This window comes from Oikopleura dioica, chromosome 2 (genome assembly GCF_907165135.1).
Source record: "Oikopleura dioica chromosome 2, OKI2018_I68_1.0, whole genome shotgun sequence".
NCBI lineage: Eukaryota > Metazoa > Chordata > Appendicularia > Copelata > Oikopleuridae > Oikopleura > Oikopleura dioica.
Window position 1 is genome coordinate 4,939,704 of NC_137292.1, and position 18,864 is coordinate 4,958,567.

Below are 18,864 nucleotides of genomic sequence, written 5' to 3' on the forward strand. Positions count from 1 at the left end.
TCGACGCAATAAAATTAAGCTCACCATGCAGGAAAGTTTTTGCTTCTTCACTTCATTTTTTTCAGAAAATTTTTATTGGAAATTGAATGAGAAATCATTCTTTTTCAATTTAATAGCAGGTGAGAAAGAGAGAGAGAAATTTATCAGTTTATATAAAAGTGTACTGCAACATCAACGCAACGTTCAACGCCCGGCTTTACCAGCGCCTCTTGAATGGCTACAAATACGTTTTGGACACCAATCAAACTGGCTGTAAGATGCCCCTTGAAGAAGCCATTCCTATCTTTGACAAGAACCCCTGGGACTCGAATCAAGTACCAGACGAGTGTGTCAAATTAACGTACCGAACTGGATTCGATGCATCTTCTTAGGGTTCTTGCCCAGGATTCTTTGCATGGCGCCACGAAAACAACAATTCGTTGATAAAGAGCAAGAGTGCATCAAGGAGTTGATGAGTCATTTGACGTCGAAAACCTTTGATTTTGAAAGGTTCATCAGCTGCAAAACTGACCAGCTACTTACTGACATTCTGAAAGGTATCTTTATCAATGATGCTTTTTGACGTATTTTGTTCTAGAGCTTCAAGAAATCCGAGGAGCATTTGAAAAAGAAGACCGTGACGAAGCAAAAATTGAAAACTAGAAATTTGTTGCTCAAGTTTTTGACCGATTTTTGGCCTATTTCTACTTCTGTGCAATCGTTACTGTTTATTTTTGCACTTCGTTCAGAGAGTATCTACAAGATGAGCCTGTCCACAAATAAATGAATAACTAAAAATAGCTTTGGGCTTAATCCCCTCTTATTTCAAATAAACACCGTATGACAACATTCTGATGAAAAGATTCGTGAGAAGTTTTTAATGACCGATTTCCGTCAATTTACCATCTTTTTGTGAGTGATGCGCGTTGATCTCCTTTGCCGCGATGAAAAAAGTCCTTTGTTTGCGTCCCACTTAAATTTTTATGATTTTTCAGACTCGCGCCGCCTCGGTTTTTACGATGTCTCAAGCGGGAAAATGTAGCCAGTTCCTTTTGGCTACAAAAAGCAATTACCTCATCGACTAATAAAACTTGGTGTTTTCTTTTAACTCCTGCGAATTATAAAGAGATAAGCGCGAATCAAATTTAAAGTGAGAGAAAAGAAGACGAAAATGGGAAAGTTTTGGAAGAAGTTTCGATGCTGCTGCAGATCAAAGGACGTTATTGAGCCGACGATTTTTCATGAAAGAGTGATTGATGAGGGCGACGACAATCCAGCTTTTCAGGTGCTCAACTGCTTTTTTCTCCAGCTTTTTTCCTCATTTTCTAGCAATAAAAACGGGTTGGTGTCTGAAGCCGACACAAAAATTTCGATAATTTTTGCGTGGGCGGCTATTCTGCTGCTGATTAGCCGATATGCCAAATCCAGGCTTCTCATTGGTTTAAAATTTCCACGCAAAATTTGTCGAAATTTTTTTGTCGGTTCAAGACACGTCCCCATAAAAACTGATGTTTTACCGGTCAATTTCTAGGAACCACCACTGACAGCGACAATAAAATCACCGACCAAATCGCGATCCAGTGTCTACATTGACACGTTAGAAAAGAATTATCTTCGATCGCCACCGAACGGGAAGAGTATTGGAAGCTCTGAACTTCAAAAAGAAAATAATATTGTTAATAAAAACTATTCGAGTACAGTCTCGGAGTTTTCGAGCGTCAAAGTGAAGGATGATTTTTCTGATATGTAAGTAAAGATTTGTCAATAATTTCCAAATTAAAAATGCTTCTCATTTTTTCCGAAGATTACCGAAAATAAAAATCCAAAATTTAAAAATTAAATTTAATTTTATGGTTTTTCAAAATGATTTTTTTTCAGCAACGATGCTTCAATCATGACAGGTTTCCTCGAGGAAGAACTCAGTCGTCAAGGAACACCGATCTTCAACAAAAAAGACCGCAAGAAAAAGCAGAAAAAAGAAAGGTATAAAGCCTCAACTCTGCGAATCAGCCCGTCCAGCATTTCAAGCTCATCATCAGACGACACTGTCAAAGAGCGTAAAATCGGTACGACTCATAATTGATGAGGATGCTTTTGAAAAGAAAATGCTTTTAGAGACTCTTGGGCGGAAGAGAAAAAGACCGGATCCCACGAGGACGATTGTTTTGACCGGAAAAACTCAGTCGAAATGGAAGAATGCTGATGTTTTTGGGGTTTACACTTTTGTAGAATTCAATGGAAAATATACGACGAGGCCGCTTTATTTGGTAAGAAAAAATGGGGGCTCTTAGTCCGTTAAAAACGGTGAAAAACCTTGTTCAAAATAAGGGTATCTCCCAACTAGCAAAAATTGTTACGAAACCTCGCGATTTTAAGGGGAGGTGTCAAGAATCGACATAAATATCTCGAAAAATTTTTGCGGCTACTGTTCGGCTACTGTTCGGCCAGTTAGCCGAATCCACGCTTCTGATTGGTTAGAAATTTCCAGGCAAAATTTATCGGGATTTTTGTCTGTTCCCATTAAAATCGCGATGTTATGGAGAAATTTCTGCTAATAAGGGGATACCCTTATTTTCAACACCGTTTTGTGTTCTCTGAAATCTCCAAGCAACATTGTAGAAATATCATTTTTACCCTCTAAATTTCTAGCGAGAGCAGAAAACGCAAGAAAATCGAAACGTCTACCTCTTCTACAAAGAAACATCTGAAAAATGGTGCATCGGGCCCGATCCAAAGGGCGATCATTGTTGGATTTACTGCGACTCGACATCGTCAATTCCAACGGCAAGGTCAATGAGCGCGTTTTGGTGCGAACATGTTGGCGGTGGACAGTGGGAGAAGTGCTCGATAACTGTCTCGATCAAAAAATAAAATATTTTAACTACAGTAGTTGAACTAACTCGCGCGTAGCTCGTGTTACCTTTGACCCTTGCAGACTGAGTTCAGATTCCCGAGTTTCTTCAATCCTTACGCAAATAAAACGATGCATTCACGCGCATTTGCCCCAGACAGCGTAATTTGAACAGCGTCAGAAGTCAGACGTAGGAAATTCAGAAGAGAAAATAAAAAGAGAAGAGATGAAAAAAATCACGATTTTTTTCTTGACCGCTGTTTCTGCTGGCCTGACGGATTTTAATGGACAAATAAGTAAGATTTTTTTTCTCAAAAAAGATGAAAATCAAATATTCCAGCCTGCTATCTCGGCGGCTACATGAGCTCTCAATACGTCGGCTACGGCTGCTGGTGCGGCCGGCACAACAACGGAATCCCCGTCGACGAGACCGACCAGTGCTGCTTCGAGCACGACAATTGCTACGACGAAGCAGACAAAAAATTTTCCTCGGGAATTTTTCTCGAGAGCCTGCCCCAGTCTTATTTCAAGACTTATGACTACATGTGCCACGAAGAACATGGGGTTATCTGCAGAGATGATGTGGAGTCCTACTCTAGAAAGCTGTGCGAATGCGATAAGGCGGCGGCGAGTTGTTTTCAGAGAAATAGAAATTCATACAACAAGGTAACGTTTTAAATAATTAGAAATTCTTTTTAGAATTCAAAATTACTCAAAAAATTCAAAAAAAAAATTTTTTTAAGGACCCCCCCCCCCGGCAGCTTTTCCCTCCGAAAAATTGAAATTCTTAAAAACTCCATATTTTTGGTTGTGAATGCGTCCTGAGGTTTAACTTGCTTCAAAAACTTGATACAAGAGGAATTTTTAACCAAGAAAAATCGATATTTTTGCCGAAATAAGGGCAAATTCGTCAAATTTTGGCGAAAAGTCCAATTTTCAAACGCAATTTTAAGGGTGTTAGAGTCGAGATTGACCTCAAAAAAATGCAGCCTCGAAATTATTTTTTGAGTCGTAGAATCCATTTCCGGGGCCAAAATTTTTTAATTCCGAAATTTCATTGCACGAAAAAAGCTGAAGGGGGGTTCCTTTATATTAATAATAACCTTTTTTCAGTATTTTTCAAAACAAGGCGAATTCAACAAGGATCGTTTTTGCACCGACGGGAATCGCCAAAAAATTCAAACCGAAAATTTCTCTGGTTGCGAACGAAACAGCCCGCATGAATTTTGCTGCGGCTCAAAAGCTTACGATAACCGCTTTAATTTATGCTGCGGGGGCGAAGTTTTCAGCGATATCTTGTACGGCTGCTGCTTTGGAGAGAGCTTTTTGAAGATAACTCATTATTGCGAGTTGAAATCTTTTAATGAAGGGGAAGTCAAATCAATTCTGTAAAAAAAATAAAAGAAGAAAAAAATTTTTGAAATAAAATTTCTTAAAGTTCGTTGATTTCATTTTTCCGACGTTCAAAATATCATCTAGTCATCCCTCTTTTAAGGAGCCCTTCGAAAAACGGAAATTTTTAAAACGCCATATTTTTGGTTCTTTTTTCGTCCTTAGGTTAAACTTGTCTCAAAAACTTGATAAGAGCAATTTTCGACCTAGAAAAATCAATATTTTGCCAAAATTAGGGCAAATTTTTTCGACGAAATGTCCAATTTTCAAAAAGCTGACGGGGGTCCTTAATAATTAAAAGTTGTCAAGACTGCAGATTAGCACTCCCGTCGAGATTTATTTTCACAAGGCGCTTTTCAAGTTTCCTCGCCCGCGCTCCTAATACAACGAAAATGAGTAAACAAAACCTCTTCAAACCGTTCTTCATTGAGTTCAAAACCTTTCATTTCATTTTTTTAATGAGATTTTGAATCCTACGTTGCTTTCCGTTACAATTCCGGAGGTTGACTGATTGACGCGGTGAAATCTTGCCCCGAGCAAAAAGAATTCGTCGTTAGAGCTCAAGAATTCAATTAGCGGAAAAATGAAAGAGTGAAAAATTCAACGAAGATTCAAAAAAAGGTAGAGTTGGATTAAAATCGGCGATTTATGAGCTAGAAATCGCCCAGGCAGCTAGAAAAACTTAGAATCTGCCAAATCAATTCTTTCCATTTTCGATAAAGCGCCGTTATTTTGATAGAAATGAGTTTAAAAAAACCTGTTAGTCGCTGCGAGAATAAATAGGAGAAGACGGTGCAGAAAGTGTAGCAAAAAAGAAATTTAATTTTAACAACGCGAAAGAACTATAGAGTCGAAAGAAGCAGCCCTGTCAAAGTAAAAGGCCACCTTTCAAGGCAGTGCATTTTTCTACGCTTTTTGAATTTTCTATTATTATAAAAAACTCAAATATTTTTAAGAGAAAACGACTTGGAAAAAGAAAAAATGGAAGGCTCAAGCGTCAATTTCTACCAAATTATTTTGATCAATATTCTGATCACGTGCATGATCATGCTCTACAGTGGTTTTTACAGAAGAGAGGAAGACACGGTTTTGAGCTTCTTTACAATTGATGAAGTCGATCAAATGATTGAGAAGAAGGTCAAAGAAGAAAGAGAGAAAATGGAAGAATTGGAGCAAGAAAAATTTATTGAAGTCGAAAAAGAGGGCATCAAAATCGAAGAAAATGAAGAAAAACCTGAAAGAAGAAAAGCTGTTTTAGTAAGTTTCGAACCGAAAAACCAGTTTCTAATTGAAACTTAGATGGTTACATTTATGAGATCCGGGTCCACATTCCTCGGCGAAATGTTCAACAACCACGATGATGCCTTCTATGTCTTCGAACCTCTTCATCCTCTCTCTAAATTCGGATTATCAAAAAGCAGCTTAGAAGATAGATTTGAAATTTTGACCGACAACTTGAACTGCAATTTCCGCGAGCAATACGATATCACCATTCCTTGGGTAAGAGTTTTGCCTTTTCGTCAATTAAATTTTCGTAGAGGTCGTTCAAAGGCGAAGAAATGCCGCTGGAAGAGTCACTCGACAAAAAGGGGGATTTTGTATTTCGATCGAAGCATCGAAGACTTTGTGCACCACCGTTTTGTGGAAGGGATTTTTCGAAGAGTCTTCATCAGTGTAATGAAGAATGCGGTCTTGTTGATTTGAGTCTTGCTTCAAGGAAAGGATGAGACTCTTTTCTAACAGATTCTAGCGCTTAATTCGGGGAGGCGTCTCGAACCGACATAATAATTTCGACAAATTTTGGGTGGAAATTTTCAACCAATCAGAGGCTTTGATTCGGGAAACCGGCCAATCAGCAGCCGAGTAGCCGCCCACTCAAAATTTGTCTTAATTTTTGTCGGTTCCAGACGCAACCCCCTTAATTCTTATGAGTTGATTCAATCCTTGATGAAGAGTTTGTCGACCACTCGTTTCAGCTGTCAAAACCATTCGTTTTGTCGAAGTTGAGCTTCTACAAAAAATGGCAGAAGAATCAAACCTCGACTTGAAAATCATTTTCCTCGCCCGCGACCCTCGAGGCATTCTAGAGAGCCGCGTGAAAATCTATCAGAAACTCGATACCGCCCCTTTTGTCGCTGACGAAAAGAACCTGAAAGCTGTCAATGATGTTTGCTTGAGAACGCATGGGATTCTTGAAACGATCAAGGGCTCTGAATGGTTGAGAGAAAGAAGCCTGGTTGTCAGATATGAGGATTTAGCGATGGAACCGAAGAAAAAGGGGGCGGAGATTTTGAAGTTTTCCGGGTTGGAAATTACGCCAAAAATTATTAGTTGGATCGAAGAAAATACCAGCAGCAAAACGAGTGACTCAGGCAATTGGTTAAAATGATTCTCTTCCTTGATTTCAATTTTTCCTTTGGGGGATTTTTGACCAATAAAAAGGCACATATGACACGAGTCGCGATTCTAAGAAAACTGCCCTTGCATGGAGATCAATTTTAGACTACTCTTCAATTTCTGAAATCCAATCAAAATGCGTCCGGAACATGGATCTCCTCGGTTATAAACAAATGAGAGAAAATGATGCTGATGCTGATGTTCTTGGTGAAATGGACTTTTCCTTCAGAAAATAATGATTCATTTTCGGACCCAATCTTGGGGTTCTTTTCAAGATTGCCTATTGTATATATCGACGAGTTATTATTCATTTATTCTATTTATACTGCAAGACCCAAATAAAGATACAACCCATTTTTGAATAAGAAATTCTGAAAAGATGGAATGCCAAATAAAAAAAAAACGAGGCGTCCATATTGCATTTTCCTTGTCATGTTCGACAGCGTTGTAAATCAGCTCCCATCAACTCCAAATGTTGACAAAGAGCTTGCGCGAAAGCTGATAAAACTTGATTTTATTCGCGTGTATTTGAAAAGATACAAAGATAGAAAGAAATCCGCGCCAGGGTACATCCGTTTCTAAGTGAAAGATTGTGTCATTTTTGTATTCTTTTCAATTGATAGAGCTTTCGAAATAAAAAGAACTCTTCCGAAATCGTGAAAAATGAGGATTCCTAGAGGAAGGTGGAAAGATGGAGAGATACCCTTAGCGAAGAAATTCTTATATGGAGGTAAATTTGAGGTCTAGAAAGTGCTTAACACTACTTTTTAAGGGATTTTCTTCGTTTTATTTTTCGGTTCTTTTGCTTTCCTTTTCGTCATGCTCTTTAGCTACCGCTTTACTGCGTAAAAGACACAAATAAAATTGAAAAAAGTCAATGTTATTTTATTACAAGAGAAAATGAATGTTAGTTGGGTTGTAAAAAATGTTATCCAGAGCCTTCGCCAGAGCTTTCGCCTGAACCTTCGCCGGAGCCGCCATTCGGAACGCAGAAGGTAAGGAACTCGTCTAGAGAATGATGCCTGTTCCAGAAGTTGCCAGTAGATTTGCTGCAGACGACTTTGCCTCTCATGTCAAAGTTGGTATTTGGGCAGTGGAGCTAGAGATAGAGATAGGAAGGGGTTTTTTAGAAGGTTTTCTCACCTCAAAAACTTTGTCTCCATTTTTTCGAATTTTGATCGGAACCCAGTCTCCTTCAATGACTTCTGGAGGTTCGCAGTATGGTTGTTCGGGGACGCAGAAAGTGTCGAGATCTTCTTTTGATTTGAGCGTGCCCTGATTGGACATGCAAGTGGCCTTGGCAAAGTCGTCAGAGTCCTGGCATCGGAGCTCGAATCGAGCGAGTTTGTGGCGTCCTCGTTTAGCGTGACCTTTCAGGACGAAATTGCCCTAGAATTTTATGATCAAACCGAGTTTTTCGAATAGAAAAAGTACCATTGGGAAAAGAGCTTCGTTGTAGAAATCCTCGCATTCGTCTTCTGGAGCTACTGTGCATTCTTGGCTGCCTCGGAACTTTTTCTTGACAACTGGAGAGCTTCGGCATTGGACGAAAAATCTCGATGTTCGCCATTGTGCTTCGTAATTGCCGGCATCGCAGCTGGCGAAGCAGGAGATAGTGTGGTGCACGCCTGGAGACGAGAGGTGGTCGCAGTTGAAGCCACCGTTGGGGATGTCGTGGCTGGAGAGGACTTCGTGGACGGCTTCTTTGCAGGCTTCAAACTAAAGAAAATGGATGATTCTTAGTCTAGACAAGAAGATTGAAAATTTTTGACAAAAATAAACGATTTTTTAATGAAATTTTTCTCAATAATTTCAAATTTCGCCCGATTTTGAGAGAATCAAAGGCTGAAAGCTTTTTTTGTGGAAAAAATAAGGGTATCACTTTGAAATTCGACGAAAAACAAAGAATTTGTCATTTTTCTCACCTGTTGAAATTGAGTGGCTTCAGGAAGTCGATTAAAATTGTCGCTCCATCCGGCCATGGCCGAAGCCAAAAGACCCGCTGAAATCTTCATATCACGGTATCAAAAAAAACTCTGGCGAAAAGTCGAATTATCTTCGATTGCGCAAAATATCCGCTAGCGGACAACCTTTATGTTTGTCGAAATGCAAAAATTCATTTGGAACTGACAGGTACTTTGACGGTTACTCAGAAGGTGAGCGGAGTTCTACGCTTTTAGATGGGCTTTTGCCACTTATTCAGCAGGTTTTTATTTTCCAGGGATTTTGGATTGACAAGTTCAAAAACCATTTTCTTTCATCAAAAAAAAAATTTTTTTATTCTTTATTTTTTTTCACAGGTTATCAAGAGAGCACTGGCCCCATGGAAGTTTTTCCGTTTCCTTCTTTTTCTTTTCATTTTCGAGTTCTTCTTTTCGGTCTTCCAAGCACTTTTTGACCCTTTTCAGCTCATCCTTGAAAATCAGCAGCTCATTCAATTCTTCACTTTTGTCCATAAGACTGTCAAAAAGCTTATTGAACGCCATCAGCAAATTTTCCTTCGAAAGCTTTTCCAGTTCAGTCTTTGACGCTTTCTTTATCGAGCCTCTTTTTCGACGAGATTCGGCGATGATATTTTCTCTGTATTGCGAAAATTCGTCCATTTTTGGTGAAAAAATGATGAAATTTTTCTTTCGTGATGAAAAAAGACGCCAAATATTTGGCGTAAACAGCACGAGTTCCTGGTAAATAAAAGTTCTTTCAGAGAAAAATAGGGAAAGAAAGGATCAACCCTTTTATTCGCCTTCTTTTTATTTTTGAAAGATAAAGAGCTCAATTTTGGCAGCAACAGAAGAAACAGCTTTTGCTACCATTCCGGTAGTCATGACTTATGATGGTTGCCTTTGTTTTCAAGGCAGTTTTCAATGTATTTTATTTGCGTACTATCGTCGAATTGAACGGCATCTGTTTCGTCGTTTTTTCTTGTGAAGAGTTTCTTGATCTTTTTCATGATTCCGAACATCTCTTTCTTTCGAAAAATTATGAGTTACTTATTGACGCTAATCAAGACTTCCTGCTCTCAGAAAATGAAAATAAAACGATGCGGTACTTCATTTTTGCTGATTTGCAAATTTTATTAGCAAGCAAAATTGGAGATTTCTTTTTGCGCAGAATCATAAGTCGGTCGCCACCAAAAGACGTCCCCGTCCTTCCAGGTTGGAATTCCATCGCATGTTACGAGCAAAGGGAGCCCGGCGTTGGGGTTTTTAGTTGTCTTGTTTTTATTTTTCTTCTTTTTCTTCTCCTTCTTGTCTTTCTTGTGGCGAGATTCTTCGGTCTTACAGATGACCAGGGCTCGGTCATTTTCGACTGTGATGTCATAATGCTAAGAAATACAATTTACGTCTGGGTTTATCATCAACACATACTATAACAATAACAAGTAGTTCACTTTTTGATTATTGTTAGAAAATCAAACAGAAATTTTAAAAAACATTATTCTGGTTTCTAAATATTTTTCTAGAAAAAGTGACTTACAGAAGACTTGGCGCCAGTTATTTGCTTCTCAAGCTCCTTCTTCAAAACTTTACTGTTGCATCTTGACGCTCTCGCCCCTGTCCCCGCTTTTTAATTTCATATTATTTAATATTTTTATTAAAGACCAGAGGGCCAGATGGCAGAGGCTCTTACCTGGAATGCAGGTGATAGGAAAGTCGATGACGTTTATTCGCTCTTTCAGAAGCTGACGCTTTTTTGGAATCCAAAGTTCTGCTGTGAGCTTTTTCAATCCTCTCATCCCTTTTCAATGTTTTTTTTTTTGTTGGTTAAAACGTCTATCATTCTCGATTTGTACTACGTTCAGTTAGCAGGTTTTAAGGTACTTTTTCAAATATCTACTTTCGTGAAAATATTTAAAATTATAAATCTTAAAACAATTATGGTTTTTCTGAACATTTCCTTCTCCAGTTAACTCATCTCCCGGCTTGTAGGGCGTGCATCTAAGCATATTATGCGTCGGCTCGAGCTCTTTGCCAAAAAAGTAATTATGAGCTAACCCTTCATTTGCCCCCTTAATTTACCTCTATCGTCGCATTTTAAATGAAAAATCTTCGCGTCCTTGTCATTCTCTGTCCTGACAATTTGCACCTTCGGGCTCATCGCGGTCAGAAATTTCAAATGGTCTTCTTTGCAAGTGAGTCCTTCATCCAGCTCAAAATCGGTTGGTCTATCTTTGTTCTTTTTCTTTTTTCCGGCCTCGGCCGCGAGAAAAATGGAAAAAGCGCTCCAAATTTTCATTAAAAAATTGTTTATGATCGCACTCAGAGGATAATTTGCTTGTAAAAATAAGGGACGACCATGCTTATCTCAAGTGGCATATTTTTCTCAGAAAAAGAAATCGCAAATTTCTGATTTCATTTTAGAGCTACTGGTAGTCTGATTGTTTTAGAATTTTGGAATTTTAGAGGGTTCTTTCAATATATAAACTTGGATTACCGTCACTTATCGCTTAGTTTACGCGCTTCGTGGTAAGTTATTATGGTTGAAAATGCGAGTTAAAAAAGGGTTGATTCAGGCGAAAGAAAATAACCCAGGATTTTTACAATTTGATTTTCTACGAGCTGTAACTTCGTCTTGAATTACAGACTCGGAAATTTGATTAGGATTTCAATCTTTTAAGGCGATCAGCATCAGATTTTCTCTGAAAAAAAACCTTCAGAAACGTATTCTTTGCTAGAGAAAATCCCGTTCCGATCAAACCTTTTATCGCGTCATTATTTTTCAAACCCGCATCTCGGTTTTTCTGAGCATAAGATAGCGTATTAGCCGAGAAAATACTCCACGCAAATGATACGCGAAGATAATTTTCAGACTGCACCAGGGGCGCCACAGGACATAAGCGCCCAGGAAAGCTCTAGAATTTCTTGACGCTTCAGTCTTCGAAATGAAGTTCTCGGCGGCATTCCTTGGAATTGTAAGAGAAAAATATATTTTATAGAGATATCAAATCGGGTATTATTTATTTCTTTATCTGCAAACATATCAATTATAAATCATCTTTTATTAATCATGATAACTCATGATTCATGTATCAGGCCGCGTCCAAGCTAACCAAATGGCAGAGTACCCACCCGGATCAAGTTTTTCTCGCCGAAGATGATGGCGAAGAGCGAAAGAGAATCGCCGACGCTCGTGGGAATCAAAACCCCTATGAAGATCTCATCTTCGCTCCATGGCAAGTTCCCGCTCTCGTCGAAAATTTCGGCATGAAAGAGGAATACATGCGAATCGACCACGATGCGCCGAAAAAAGCGCCTGGTTTCGAAGGAAGAGCGATTCCAAGCTACATGTATTCGAAAAAATGGGACCAAATCGGTGAAGACGGGCAAATTCTCATTCCATACGCGATCGATCATACAGTTCCGGAAATTTACCACGCTGGGATTCATAAATCTCTAGAAGAGTTCACCTACGCTATTGGCTGCATGGAGTTTCGTCACGATCCAGATTTTCACTGGTTTCACGGTATCCATATTTTCGGATCAGATGATGAAGGAACTCATGAGGGATGCTGGTCGTACGTCGGACAATGCCCGAACTGTGGGTGGACGAAATACCACCAGCAAGGGTTGAAAGACGGTTGGCAACCGATGCGTCTTCCGAATTGGTGCACCGGTCTTGGCGGAGTCCACCACGAAACCCTCCACGCTCTTGGTTTCCTCCATGAACAAGAGCGACCAGATGTATGGAAGTACGTCGTGAACAATACCGACTGGTACTATCCAATGACGAAAGACAAGTGGATCGACGTCGGTTTTCCATTTGAGCCATATTCTGGAGTCATGCCGACCGGCTACGATCTGAGAAACGGCAATAAATACAAATCATCTGTCATGCTCAGTACTACCGATGCTTTGCAGCTGAACGAGCACTACTGCAAAGACCCACATGTGGCTCATTTCCCAATGCCGCCTACGAGCCAATGTCTTTCTCCCGATGAAATTGGCTTCATCCGTCCGATTTTCCACCATCGTCTTTGCAACAACGTCGTCGATTGCTACGACGGGTCCGATGAAGATGGAAGTTTAGCCGTCTGTGATTACCCAGAAGGAAGAACCGAGCTTGGCTGTTGCAAACAACTTAGGATGGGCTGGGGCGACGGAATCTGCACTTCCAATGGAACGATTGCGAATGGACGGGATGTGTACTGGTGCGAAGATACAGATGCAAAGCGACTTGAGTTCACTTCTCGCGGATGGACGGCATTTTCGAGCGAAACAGGGGACGGAAAATACTCTTGGAGTAATACAGGCACAAGTGAACATCCATGCGTCGGAGACAATGGGGAACTGGACGAAGATTTCATCTGGGGAGGATATCAGTTGGACCTAACTTGTCCACACAGCGGCACGATTCAGCGGCTCCAGCCTTGCATCTCTCATAACTGCTCTGACGAAGAGCTTTGCATCAACGACGACGAAACGACTTTCTCTTGCATTCCTCGCCCAACAGTATCAGTGACAACAACAACTACAGTAAGCTCAGAAGGGACTGTTTGGTTCGTCCCATACGACGGTCCATTCGACGACCAAATCACCTACGCTCAGGCGAAAGAAAATTGCTCCAGACTCGCTCTTGATTATCAAGATACCGTTGGCTTCCCCGCTTTCTTCAGAAATGAAAAAGAATGGAAAGTTTACCGCCACAGCACGAATTTCCGCCAAAACGAGTATCGAGAATGGCTCGGTTATGAGCAGCAAAATGGGGACACTACTCAATGGCTAGCTGCTGATGGTTCAGAAGTAACATTTGAGCTTTGGGACCTTTGGCACTCGACGGCACAGCCAAATAATGATGATCAACCATGTGTTATTTCTGGCTACGGTGGAGATCATAAATGGCATGATGTTCCATGCTCCTGGACAGAGGGCTTCTCATGCAGATTCGAATCAACATCACTGACAACGACTCCGTTTACATTTACCAGCACCACATCAACAACAACGACCACAACAACCACAACAACAACAACGACCACAACTACCACTGATCCAACTTCCGAGGGCACTGTTTGGTTCGAGGATCAAGGAGACGGTTCTGTCACCTACGAGCAGGCAAAGATAAATTGCGCTGAAAAAGCTCTTGACTACGAAAATACTGTTGGATATCCATCCTTTTTCAGAAATCAAAAAGAATGGGACTTGTACAACCGTCAGATTCCTGCTCAAAAAGACTGGCTCGGATACGAACAACAAGAAAACTATACAATGTGGCTTAATGCAGACGGATCAGAAGTCACCTTTACCATTTGGCTATCCGGGCAGCCAAATGCCAATGATCAACCGTGTGTCATGGTGGGTTACGCGGGATATCGAACTTGGGTGGATATTGCTTGCAATTACGGCGGAACTCGCCATTCTTGCCGCTTCGAATCATCAACACTGACCACGACAACATCTACAACAACCACAACGACGACAACGACGACAACGATCACCTCCACTGGAACAGTCTGGTTCGAAGAAATGAACGAGCCACATCTCAACTACACGACAGCAAAAGAAAGATGCGCTGATCTCGCCAAGAACTACCCAGGAACAGTCGGCTATCCTTCATTCTTCCGAAACGAGGCCGAATGGGATCTTTACGATAAAACCATTCCGCATCGACGAGAATGGCTCGGCTATGAGCAGCGAGATGATGACAGCAATGAATTCTGGTTGAATGCTGATGGCACCGATGCAACATTTCTGAATTGGTGGGCACCAGAACAGCCAAATGACGTTAATCAAAAATGTGTGCTTACTGGTTGGTCCTACCGTCGAGAGTTTTATGATATCGAATGTGATCGTGTTCTCGAAACACCCGCAGCAATGGACTTTTCTTGTAGATTAGAGACTGTTGGAACAACTACAACATCTACTACAACAACTTCAACCACAACAGCCACAACAACAACAACTACAACAACAACCACAACGACAACCACGACAACAAGCACAACAACGACTACTACCACGACTACTTCCACGACAACCACAACATCAACTACAACAATAACAACCGAACCATGCCCAACAGTCTGCGAGCCTGAATGCGGACCAGGTAGACCCTTTTGAAAACAGGCTGATTCTGCCAATTTCTTAGCAAAGGGAAATGTGCAAACGATCTGATGAAAACAGTCAGGATTGAAAATCGCGTTCTTTAGGTTTCATATGCGAGGATGGTGTTTGCGTTGACAAGGATGAATGTGCATCTGGCGAGCACAACTGCCATTCCTATGAAGGCTGCACGAATCTGAAAAATGAAAATGGCTGGAAATGCTTTCCGTTGGATGTTGAATGCCCTGATAACCTGAAAAGAGCCGAGTGGAAAGGAGTAAGTCAGGTTTAAATCCTCATATGATCATCTTTCAAGCGCTCGAATACAAAATACCTGTTCAAATCTGAAAACTCCGTCACTCTCGTCGTCAAGTTCCGAGCTAAGAACCAGTTCGTCAATCCTCGAACTGAGCTTTACAAGGGCTTCGCTTTCTGGACAAAAGATGTCTGCGGAATAGACTTCATCCGGAAGCTCAGAAACGGCCAAATTGGAGTTCACTTGTCTGATACAACAGATGTCTACCGAATGGGCGACGTCTACATTCGCGATTCAGGAAAATACACCAGCGTCGGGTTCGAATTCGAAACGACGCAGCTGGTGGATAAGGACACGCCCTGGAAGTTCAAAAATGGAGTGGCGACGAAAAATATGGGATCTGATGATGTCCAGATCACTTTGACCGGTAAAGGCATTCATTTTTGTCAGGATAAATGACTCGTTCTTTAGGCATTCAGGATGTGCAGTGGATCGACGCAAAGGGCCGGGACTGGTGTCTTCTTACAGCCGCGAATGCTCTCCTGCCCCTGGAAAATGCGAATTACCCAGATCACCACATTCTCTGCCTCGCCGAGGCGAAGACTTTTTGGAAGACTCCTAATGATCCAAATGCATAAATGATTTTCTGCAATACAAAAATATCCGTACATGCAAAATTGAATGTTGTTTTGTTAAATTTATTTGAAGATAAATGGGTGCAAAATCGTTTTTTACATCAGGAGCTACTATTTGAGAGGTACTTCTACAAGATTGTGTTCTATGTTTTGAATTCTTCGAGGAAAAGATGCGCGGACTTTGCATTGATCGTGAACATCGTATCGCCAAAATTTCATCACGCTTCGATACCAACGGGCGACTTTTTGAGAGCGCTTCTCGCGGACCAGTCGGCAGATTCGGCAAAAATCGTACATATCTCGGCCTAAAAATTGGAAAAACCATAAGTCGTTTTTTCAACTGAAGAATATGGTCCTTTTTTAAATTGATATGATTTCGATTGAAAAAAAATAATTGAAAAAATACGGCTTTCATTTGAATCCTGAGGCATCATTAACTGCAAATAAGAATTCTTAACAATTGTGTAGGTATTTACCTATTGACCGATACGAGTCTCCTCTTGGAGTAGTGTTCTCCGGCTTGAGAAGTCTCCATCTATGATAATCGAGATACGCGGTATCATTCTTCCAAAGATAGTCCATGTAGTAAACCAAATCTTCTGCCGACGCGAATTGCTCCGCATGAATAAAAGAATTCGGCGGAGCGACTTTTGCGACATCAAGATAATGTGGCCCGTAAACGACTCAATCGAGCTTTTCAAATGAAATGGAGTGTTGTTCTATTCTTTTGAAAGCCTCGTTCCTGGTACAAGAGTTGCTCTGAGAGCATTTCGCCAAAATTTTTCAGAAATGTAGTCGGTGCAATGAAACGCGTTTTCGAATGCCAAGTAGAATCGCATCTTTGTCATCATATTCGCTTCATGAGCAACATCATGAAAGCTTCTCAAATCTCGAAACTCCCTTTCAGTTATCTATTTCATGGATTTCTAGAGACCATCAAAGATCCACAGCTCGCTCAAATGAAACCCTTCCTTGTCAAAACAGGCCCCTTCTCCACGAATATGCTCCTTCAATCCGGCCGCCATCATCTTTTCCCCGTATCGCCATCTTCTTATGGCGCCAAGAGTGTTATTGCAATTCGAAACCATCCAGGCAGTATGAAGTTTGGAAGTGTCTTGCTTCTTTTTCAGCTCGCTCTTGTTCAGGAGTAATTTTGAAAGGAGCTCGATATCGGAAATATTCATTGATTCTCCGGTATTCCAATCAAAGTAAAAATCTCGGAGGATATTTTGCGCTGAATTATAGCCTCTTTTGACGGTTTTATTGATAAAATTCGAAAATCATGAGTTTTCATGAAAATTCGAAAATCATGAGTTTTCATGAAAATCCAAAAATCATGAGTTTTCATGAAAATCCAAAAATCATGAGTTTTCATGAAAATCCAAAAATCTTCCTCATTTGAAAAACCGTTCCTTACAATATCACTGTCTCTTCTATAAGAATAAGTGATATTAAACGCTGAATCCAACTCTTTCGGCATCAACCAAGATTGAGTCTCGACATTTTTCGCTCCACTCTCATAATTGACAAAAATCCAGTACTGTGACAAATTTCGGTTTTCCAAGCTTGGCGGCTCATATGTTCGATCCAAGTGTTTAAATTCTGTATCTCCGTCTTCCAATGACTCATTGACTTTTCTCTGGTACTGGAGCAAAGGTCCGTTGTCGATGATAAGAGCATCAGCTTCGTCATCGTTCGTCGTGAATTTGCAGTTGCCGCACATTTTGTACCCAAAACCCGTCACGCCATTTCTGTGAAAATCCGGCTCAAATGTCGGGTCTTCCAAATATTTATCAAAATACCGCCCCTTGTAATAAAACGAAATCTTCACTTCCTCTTCCTTGTTTTCCTGTTCTTCCAGGCGAGTCCCGAAGATTTTGCAGATCCAGTCTTCTTTTTCTTCATCAGTTAGTCTGTGAATCAAAAGTTCATGCATCTCCCTGGCTGTGTATTTGTCACGTGAGAGGTTGAGCATCCAGTGTTTGTTAATAAAGGGTTCGATGTCTGAGTATTTTTGGCCAGGTTTGCAGTGAGTGAAAGGATCTCTCTTTTCTTCGACCTTTTCTTTTTTATCTTCATCGTTCTCCTCATCTTCTACCTCAATAAGATCCTCCTCTTCCTCCTCATATGCTTCTGACTTCGTTTTCTCCTCCTTTTTAACATTTATTGGAGCCGCTTGAATCTTTGCATTTGAAATCGGGGCACCAATAGGCGCAAGTTTCAGGGGAGCAAAAACAATCGGAATGTGGGGTGGTGGAGGAGGCGGAGGAATGAGATAATCAGGAATTTCATTTTCCCGCTCGCGTATTCGGCCGTTATGGTGTCTTTTCTGAGCGGAATGCATTAACCCTACGTCAACGTCATATTCTGGAGGGTCTTCTTCTACGAATTCGGGAGAAGCAGGGCGCTTTTCTGACATTTTCTCTTTTTGCTTTTCATTTTCTTCGATAAGAAAGCCGCCGTTTCTAACATTGACGAAAAACCAGAAAAAAATAATCGCAAAAGCTGCCTTTCCCAAATTTTTCTTAAGAAATTCAGGCGACATTTTTCTTTTCTTTTTACGAAAATTTTCTCATGAAAAAAAATTGTTCAACGGAAATTATTGAAAAACTATTTTTTGGAACGGGGGCAAGCAATGCACCGGTCAGAATATTTCCAACTACAATAAAATTACTCAGCGACGATGTTAGGAACATAAACATTACATCCAAAACATTCAAAATTCAAATTCTGCCTAAAGCGTTTTTTGTATAAAAGAGACATTTATGCGGCGATCGTTTATTTTTTCAGTTACTGATTGAAAATATAAGAATCGTACAATGCATCTTCATTTTGCGCAAAACCAGCAATCAGTGCACTAGAAAAATATAATTTTAAAAAATATTCCAAACAACTTTTTTTCCTACCAATCACAGTTTTCCGCTAGAACTTCAGCCGACAAGGTATCGCAGAAAATTCTTTCTTCTTTGGAAATCGAACAAATTTTCCTCGAAAAAGCTGAAGCAAAAAGAAAAACAAGCATTGCTACATTCATTTTGGGTCTCTTTGCCTTTTTCAAGATGTTTCCTTTTTGAACGCTACCTGTCGTCTATCGTGGTTTTCGTTAATTTTTGATCTGATGGTGCATTAGAGTTTCTGATCAAAACTACGGTTATGATTCTCTTTCTCGATTCTCAATAATTTAATTTCAGATTATTGCTGATTGATCGAGCTCTTCGGAATTCAATTAAAAAATCTATTAAAATTAATTAATTAATAAATAAATTATCAAATAATCTTATTCTTAAAAAGATACTTGTCAAAACAGTCTTATAA

General features: G+C 40.3%; 8 protein-coding genes across 8 annotated transcripts; 5 read left to right on the top strand and 3 right to left on the bottom strand.

Annotated features, from left to right (window-relative positions):
- Window positions 1–1,026: 1,026 nt before the first annotated feature.
- On the top strand, window positions 1,027–2,850 carry LOC145699216 (uncharacterized). The gene is made up of 5 exons (XM_081776479.1): window positions 1,027–1,264; window positions 1,511–1,725; window positions 1,858–2,045; window positions 2,095–2,246; window positions 2,629–2,850. The coding sequence occupies exons 1-5, from the start codon at window positions 1,151–1,153 to the stop codon at window positions 2,848–2,850; spliced, it is 891 nt and encodes a 296-aa protein (XP_081632605.1). The 5' UTR covers window positions 1,027–1,150.
- Window positions 2,851–3,008: 158 nt separating this feature from the next.
- On the top strand, window positions 3,009–4,261 carry LOC145696465 (acidic phospholipase A2 1-like). Its single transcript, XM_081773510.1, has 3 exons — window positions 3,009–3,126; window positions 3,171–3,496; window positions 3,944–4,261. Exons 1-3 carry the CDS (start codon window positions 3,057–3,059, stop codon window positions 4,220–4,222), a joined length of 675 nt encoding a protein of 224 aa, XP_081629636.1. The 5' UTR covers window positions 3,009–3,056; the 3' UTR covers window positions 4,223–4,261.
- A 368-nt stretch (window positions 4,262–4,629) lies between these two features.
- LOC145696505 (carbohydrate sulfotransferase 1-like) lies at window positions 4,630–7,491 on the top strand. The gene is made up of 5 exons (XM_081773552.1): window positions 4,630–4,843; window positions 5,179–5,479; window positions 5,522–5,722; window positions 5,761–7,349; window positions 7,392–7,491. The coding sequence occupies exons 2-4, from the start codon at window positions 5,204–5,206 to the stop codon at window positions 5,947–5,949; spliced, it is 666 nt and encodes a 221-aa protein (XP_081629678.1). The 5' UTR covers window positions 4,630–4,843; window positions 5,179–5,203; the 3' UTR covers window positions 5,950–7,349; window positions 7,392–7,491.
- Window positions 6,243–6,855, top strand: LOC145697828 (carbohydrate sulfotransferase 3-like). Its single transcript, XM_081775038.1, has 2 exons — window positions 6,243–6,594; window positions 6,665–6,855. The coding sequence occupies exons 1-2, from the start codon at window positions 6,243–6,245 to the stop codon at window positions 6,853–6,855; spliced, it is 543 nt and encodes a 180-aa protein (XP_081631164.1).
- Window positions 7,492–7,500: 9 nt separating the features above from the next.
- LOC145696504 (uncharacterized) lies at window positions 7,501–8,695 on the bottom strand. Its single transcript, XM_081773550.1, has 4 exons — window positions 8,545–8,695; window positions 8,054–8,338; window positions 7,763–8,008; window positions 7,501–7,718 (listed from the first exon to the last, which is right to left on the bottom strand). Exons 1-4 carry the CDS (start codon window positions 8,632–8,634, stop codon window positions 7,548–7,550), a joined length of 792 nt encoding a protein of 263 aa, XP_081629676.1. The 5' UTR covers window positions 8,635–8,695; the 3' UTR covers window positions 7,501–7,547.
- Window positions 8,696–9,695: 1,000 nt separating this feature from the next.
- On the bottom strand, window positions 9,696–10,836 carry LOC145697829 (uncharacterized). Its single transcript, XM_081775040.1, has 5 exons — window positions 10,639–10,836; window positions 10,526–10,585; window positions 10,250–10,366; window positions 10,097–10,182; window positions 9,696–9,944 (listed from the first exon to the last, which is right to left on the bottom strand). The coding sequence occupies exons 3-5, from the start codon at window positions 10,353–10,355 to the stop codon at window positions 9,696–9,698; spliced, it is 441 nt and encodes a 146-aa protein (XP_081631166.1). The 5' UTR covers window positions 10,356–10,366; window positions 10,526–10,585; window positions 10,639–10,836.
- A 665-nt stretch (window positions 10,837–11,501) lies between these two features.
- On the top strand, window positions 11,502–15,565 carry LOC145697830 (uncharacterized). Its single transcript, XM_081775041.1, has 5 exons — window positions 11,502–11,531; window positions 11,653–14,662; window positions 14,766–14,935; window positions 14,975–15,341; window positions 15,386–15,565. Exons 1-5 carry the CDS (start codon window positions 11,502–11,504, stop codon window positions 15,550–15,552), a joined length of 3,744 nt encoding a protein of 1,247 aa, XP_081631167.1. The 3' UTR covers window positions 15,553–15,565.
- A 95-nt stretch (window positions 15,566–15,660) lies between these two features.
- LOC145697831 (3-galactosyl-N-acetylglucosaminide 4-alpha-L-fucosyltransferase FUT3-like) lies at window positions 15,661–16,456 on the bottom strand. Its single transcript, XM_081775042.1, has 3 exons — window positions 16,294–16,456; window positions 16,026–16,234; window positions 15,661–15,854 (listed from the first exon to the last, which is right to left on the bottom strand). Exons 1-3 carry the CDS (start codon window positions 16,398–16,400, stop codon window positions 15,661–15,663), a joined length of 510 nt encoding a protein of 169 aa, XP_081631168.1. The 5' UTR covers window positions 16,401–16,456.
- Between the last annotated feature and the right edge of the window lie 2,408 nt (window positions 16,457–18,864).

Coding starts and splice junctions, on each gene's coding strand:
- LOC145699216 (XM_081776479.1), top strand. CDS start 1,151: ATGGGAAAGTTTTGGAAGAAGTTTCGATGCTGCTGCAGATCAAAGGAC. Junction 1,265..1,510: donor ACGACAATCCAGCTTTTCAG/GTGCTCAACTGC, acceptor GTCAATTTCTAG/GAACCACCACTGACAGCGAC. Junction 2,247..2,628: donor CGACGAGGCCGCTTTATTTG/GTAAGAAAAAAT, acceptor CTAAATTTCTAG/CGAGAGCAGAAAACGCAAGA.
- LOC145696465 (XM_081773510.1), top strand. CDS start 3,057: ATGAAAAAAATCACGATTTTTTTCTTGACCGCTGTTTCTGCTGGCCTG. Junction 3,127..3,170: donor GGATTTTAATGGACAAATAA/GTAAGATTTTTT, acceptor CAAATATTCCAG/CCTGCTATCTCGGCGGCTAC. Junction 3,497..3,943: donor ATAGAAATTCATACAACAAG/GTAACGTTTTAA, acceptor ACCTTTTTTCAG/TATTTTTCAAAACAAGGCGA.
- LOC145696505 (XM_081773552.1), top strand. CDS start 5,204: ATGGAAGGCTCAAGCGTCAATTTCTACCAAATTATTTTGATCAATATT. Junction 5,480..5,521: donor AAAGAAGAAAAGCTGTTTTA/GTAAGTTTCGAA, acceptor ATTGAAACTTAG/ATGGTTACATTTATGAGATC. Junction 5,723..5,760: donor ACGATATCACCATTCCTTGG/GTAAGAGTTTTG, acceptor AAATTTTCGTAG/AGGTCGTTCAAAGGCGAAGA.
- LOC145697828 (XM_081775038.1), top strand. CDS start 6,243: ATGGCAGAAGAATCAAACCTCGACTTGAAAATCATTTTCCTCGCCCGC. Junction 6,595..6,664: donor CAGCAAAACGAGTGACTCAG/GCAATTGGTTAA, acceptor ACCAATAAAAAG/GCACATATGACACGAGTCGC.
- LOC145696504 (XM_081773550.1), bottom strand. CDS start 8,634: ATGAAGATTTCAGCGGGTCTTTTGGCTTCGGCCATGGCCGGATGGAGC. Junction 8,339..8,544: donor AAGCCACTCAATTTCAACAG/GTGAGAAAAATG, acceptor CATTTTCTTTAG/TTTGAAGCCTGCAAAGAAGC. Junction 7,719..7,762: donor ATGGAGACAAAGTTTTTGAG/GTGAGAAAACCT, acceptor CTCTATCTCTAG/CTCCACTGCCCAAATACCAA.
- LOC145697829 (XM_081775040.1), bottom strand. CDS start 10,355: ATGAGAGGATTGAAAAAGCTCACAGCAGAACTTTGGATTCCAAAAAAG. Junction 10,183..10,249: donor TCCTATCACCTGCATTCCAG/GTAAGAGCCTCT, acceptor GAAATTAAAAAG/CGGGGACAGGGGCGAGAGCG. Junction 9,945..10,096: donor TAACTGGCGCCAAGTCTTCT/GTAAGTCACTTT, acceptor TGTATTTCTTAG/CATTATGACATCACAGTCGA.
- LOC145697830 (XM_081775041.1), top strand. CDS start 11,502: ATGAAGTTCTCGGCGGCATTCCTTGGAATT. Junction 11,532..11,652: donor CGGCGGCATTCCTTGGAATT/GTAAGAGAAAAA, acceptor TTCATGTATCAG/GCCGCGTCCAAGCTAACCAA. Junction 15,342..15,385: donor TGTCCAGATCACTTTGACCG/GTAAAGGCATTC, acceptor CTCGTTCTTTAG/GCATTCAGGATGTGCAGTGG.
- LOC145697831 (XM_081775042.1), bottom strand. CDS start 16,400: ATGATGACAAAGATGCGATTCTACTTGGCATTCGAAAACGCGTTTCAT. Junction 16,235..16,293: donor CTCAGAGCAACTCTTGTACC/AGGAACGAGGCT, acceptor AAAGCTCGATTG/AGTCGTTTACGGGCCACATT. Junction 15,855..16,025: donor AGACTCGTATCGGTCAATAG/GTAAATACCTAC, acceptor TCCAATTTTTAG/GCCGAGATATGTACGATTTT.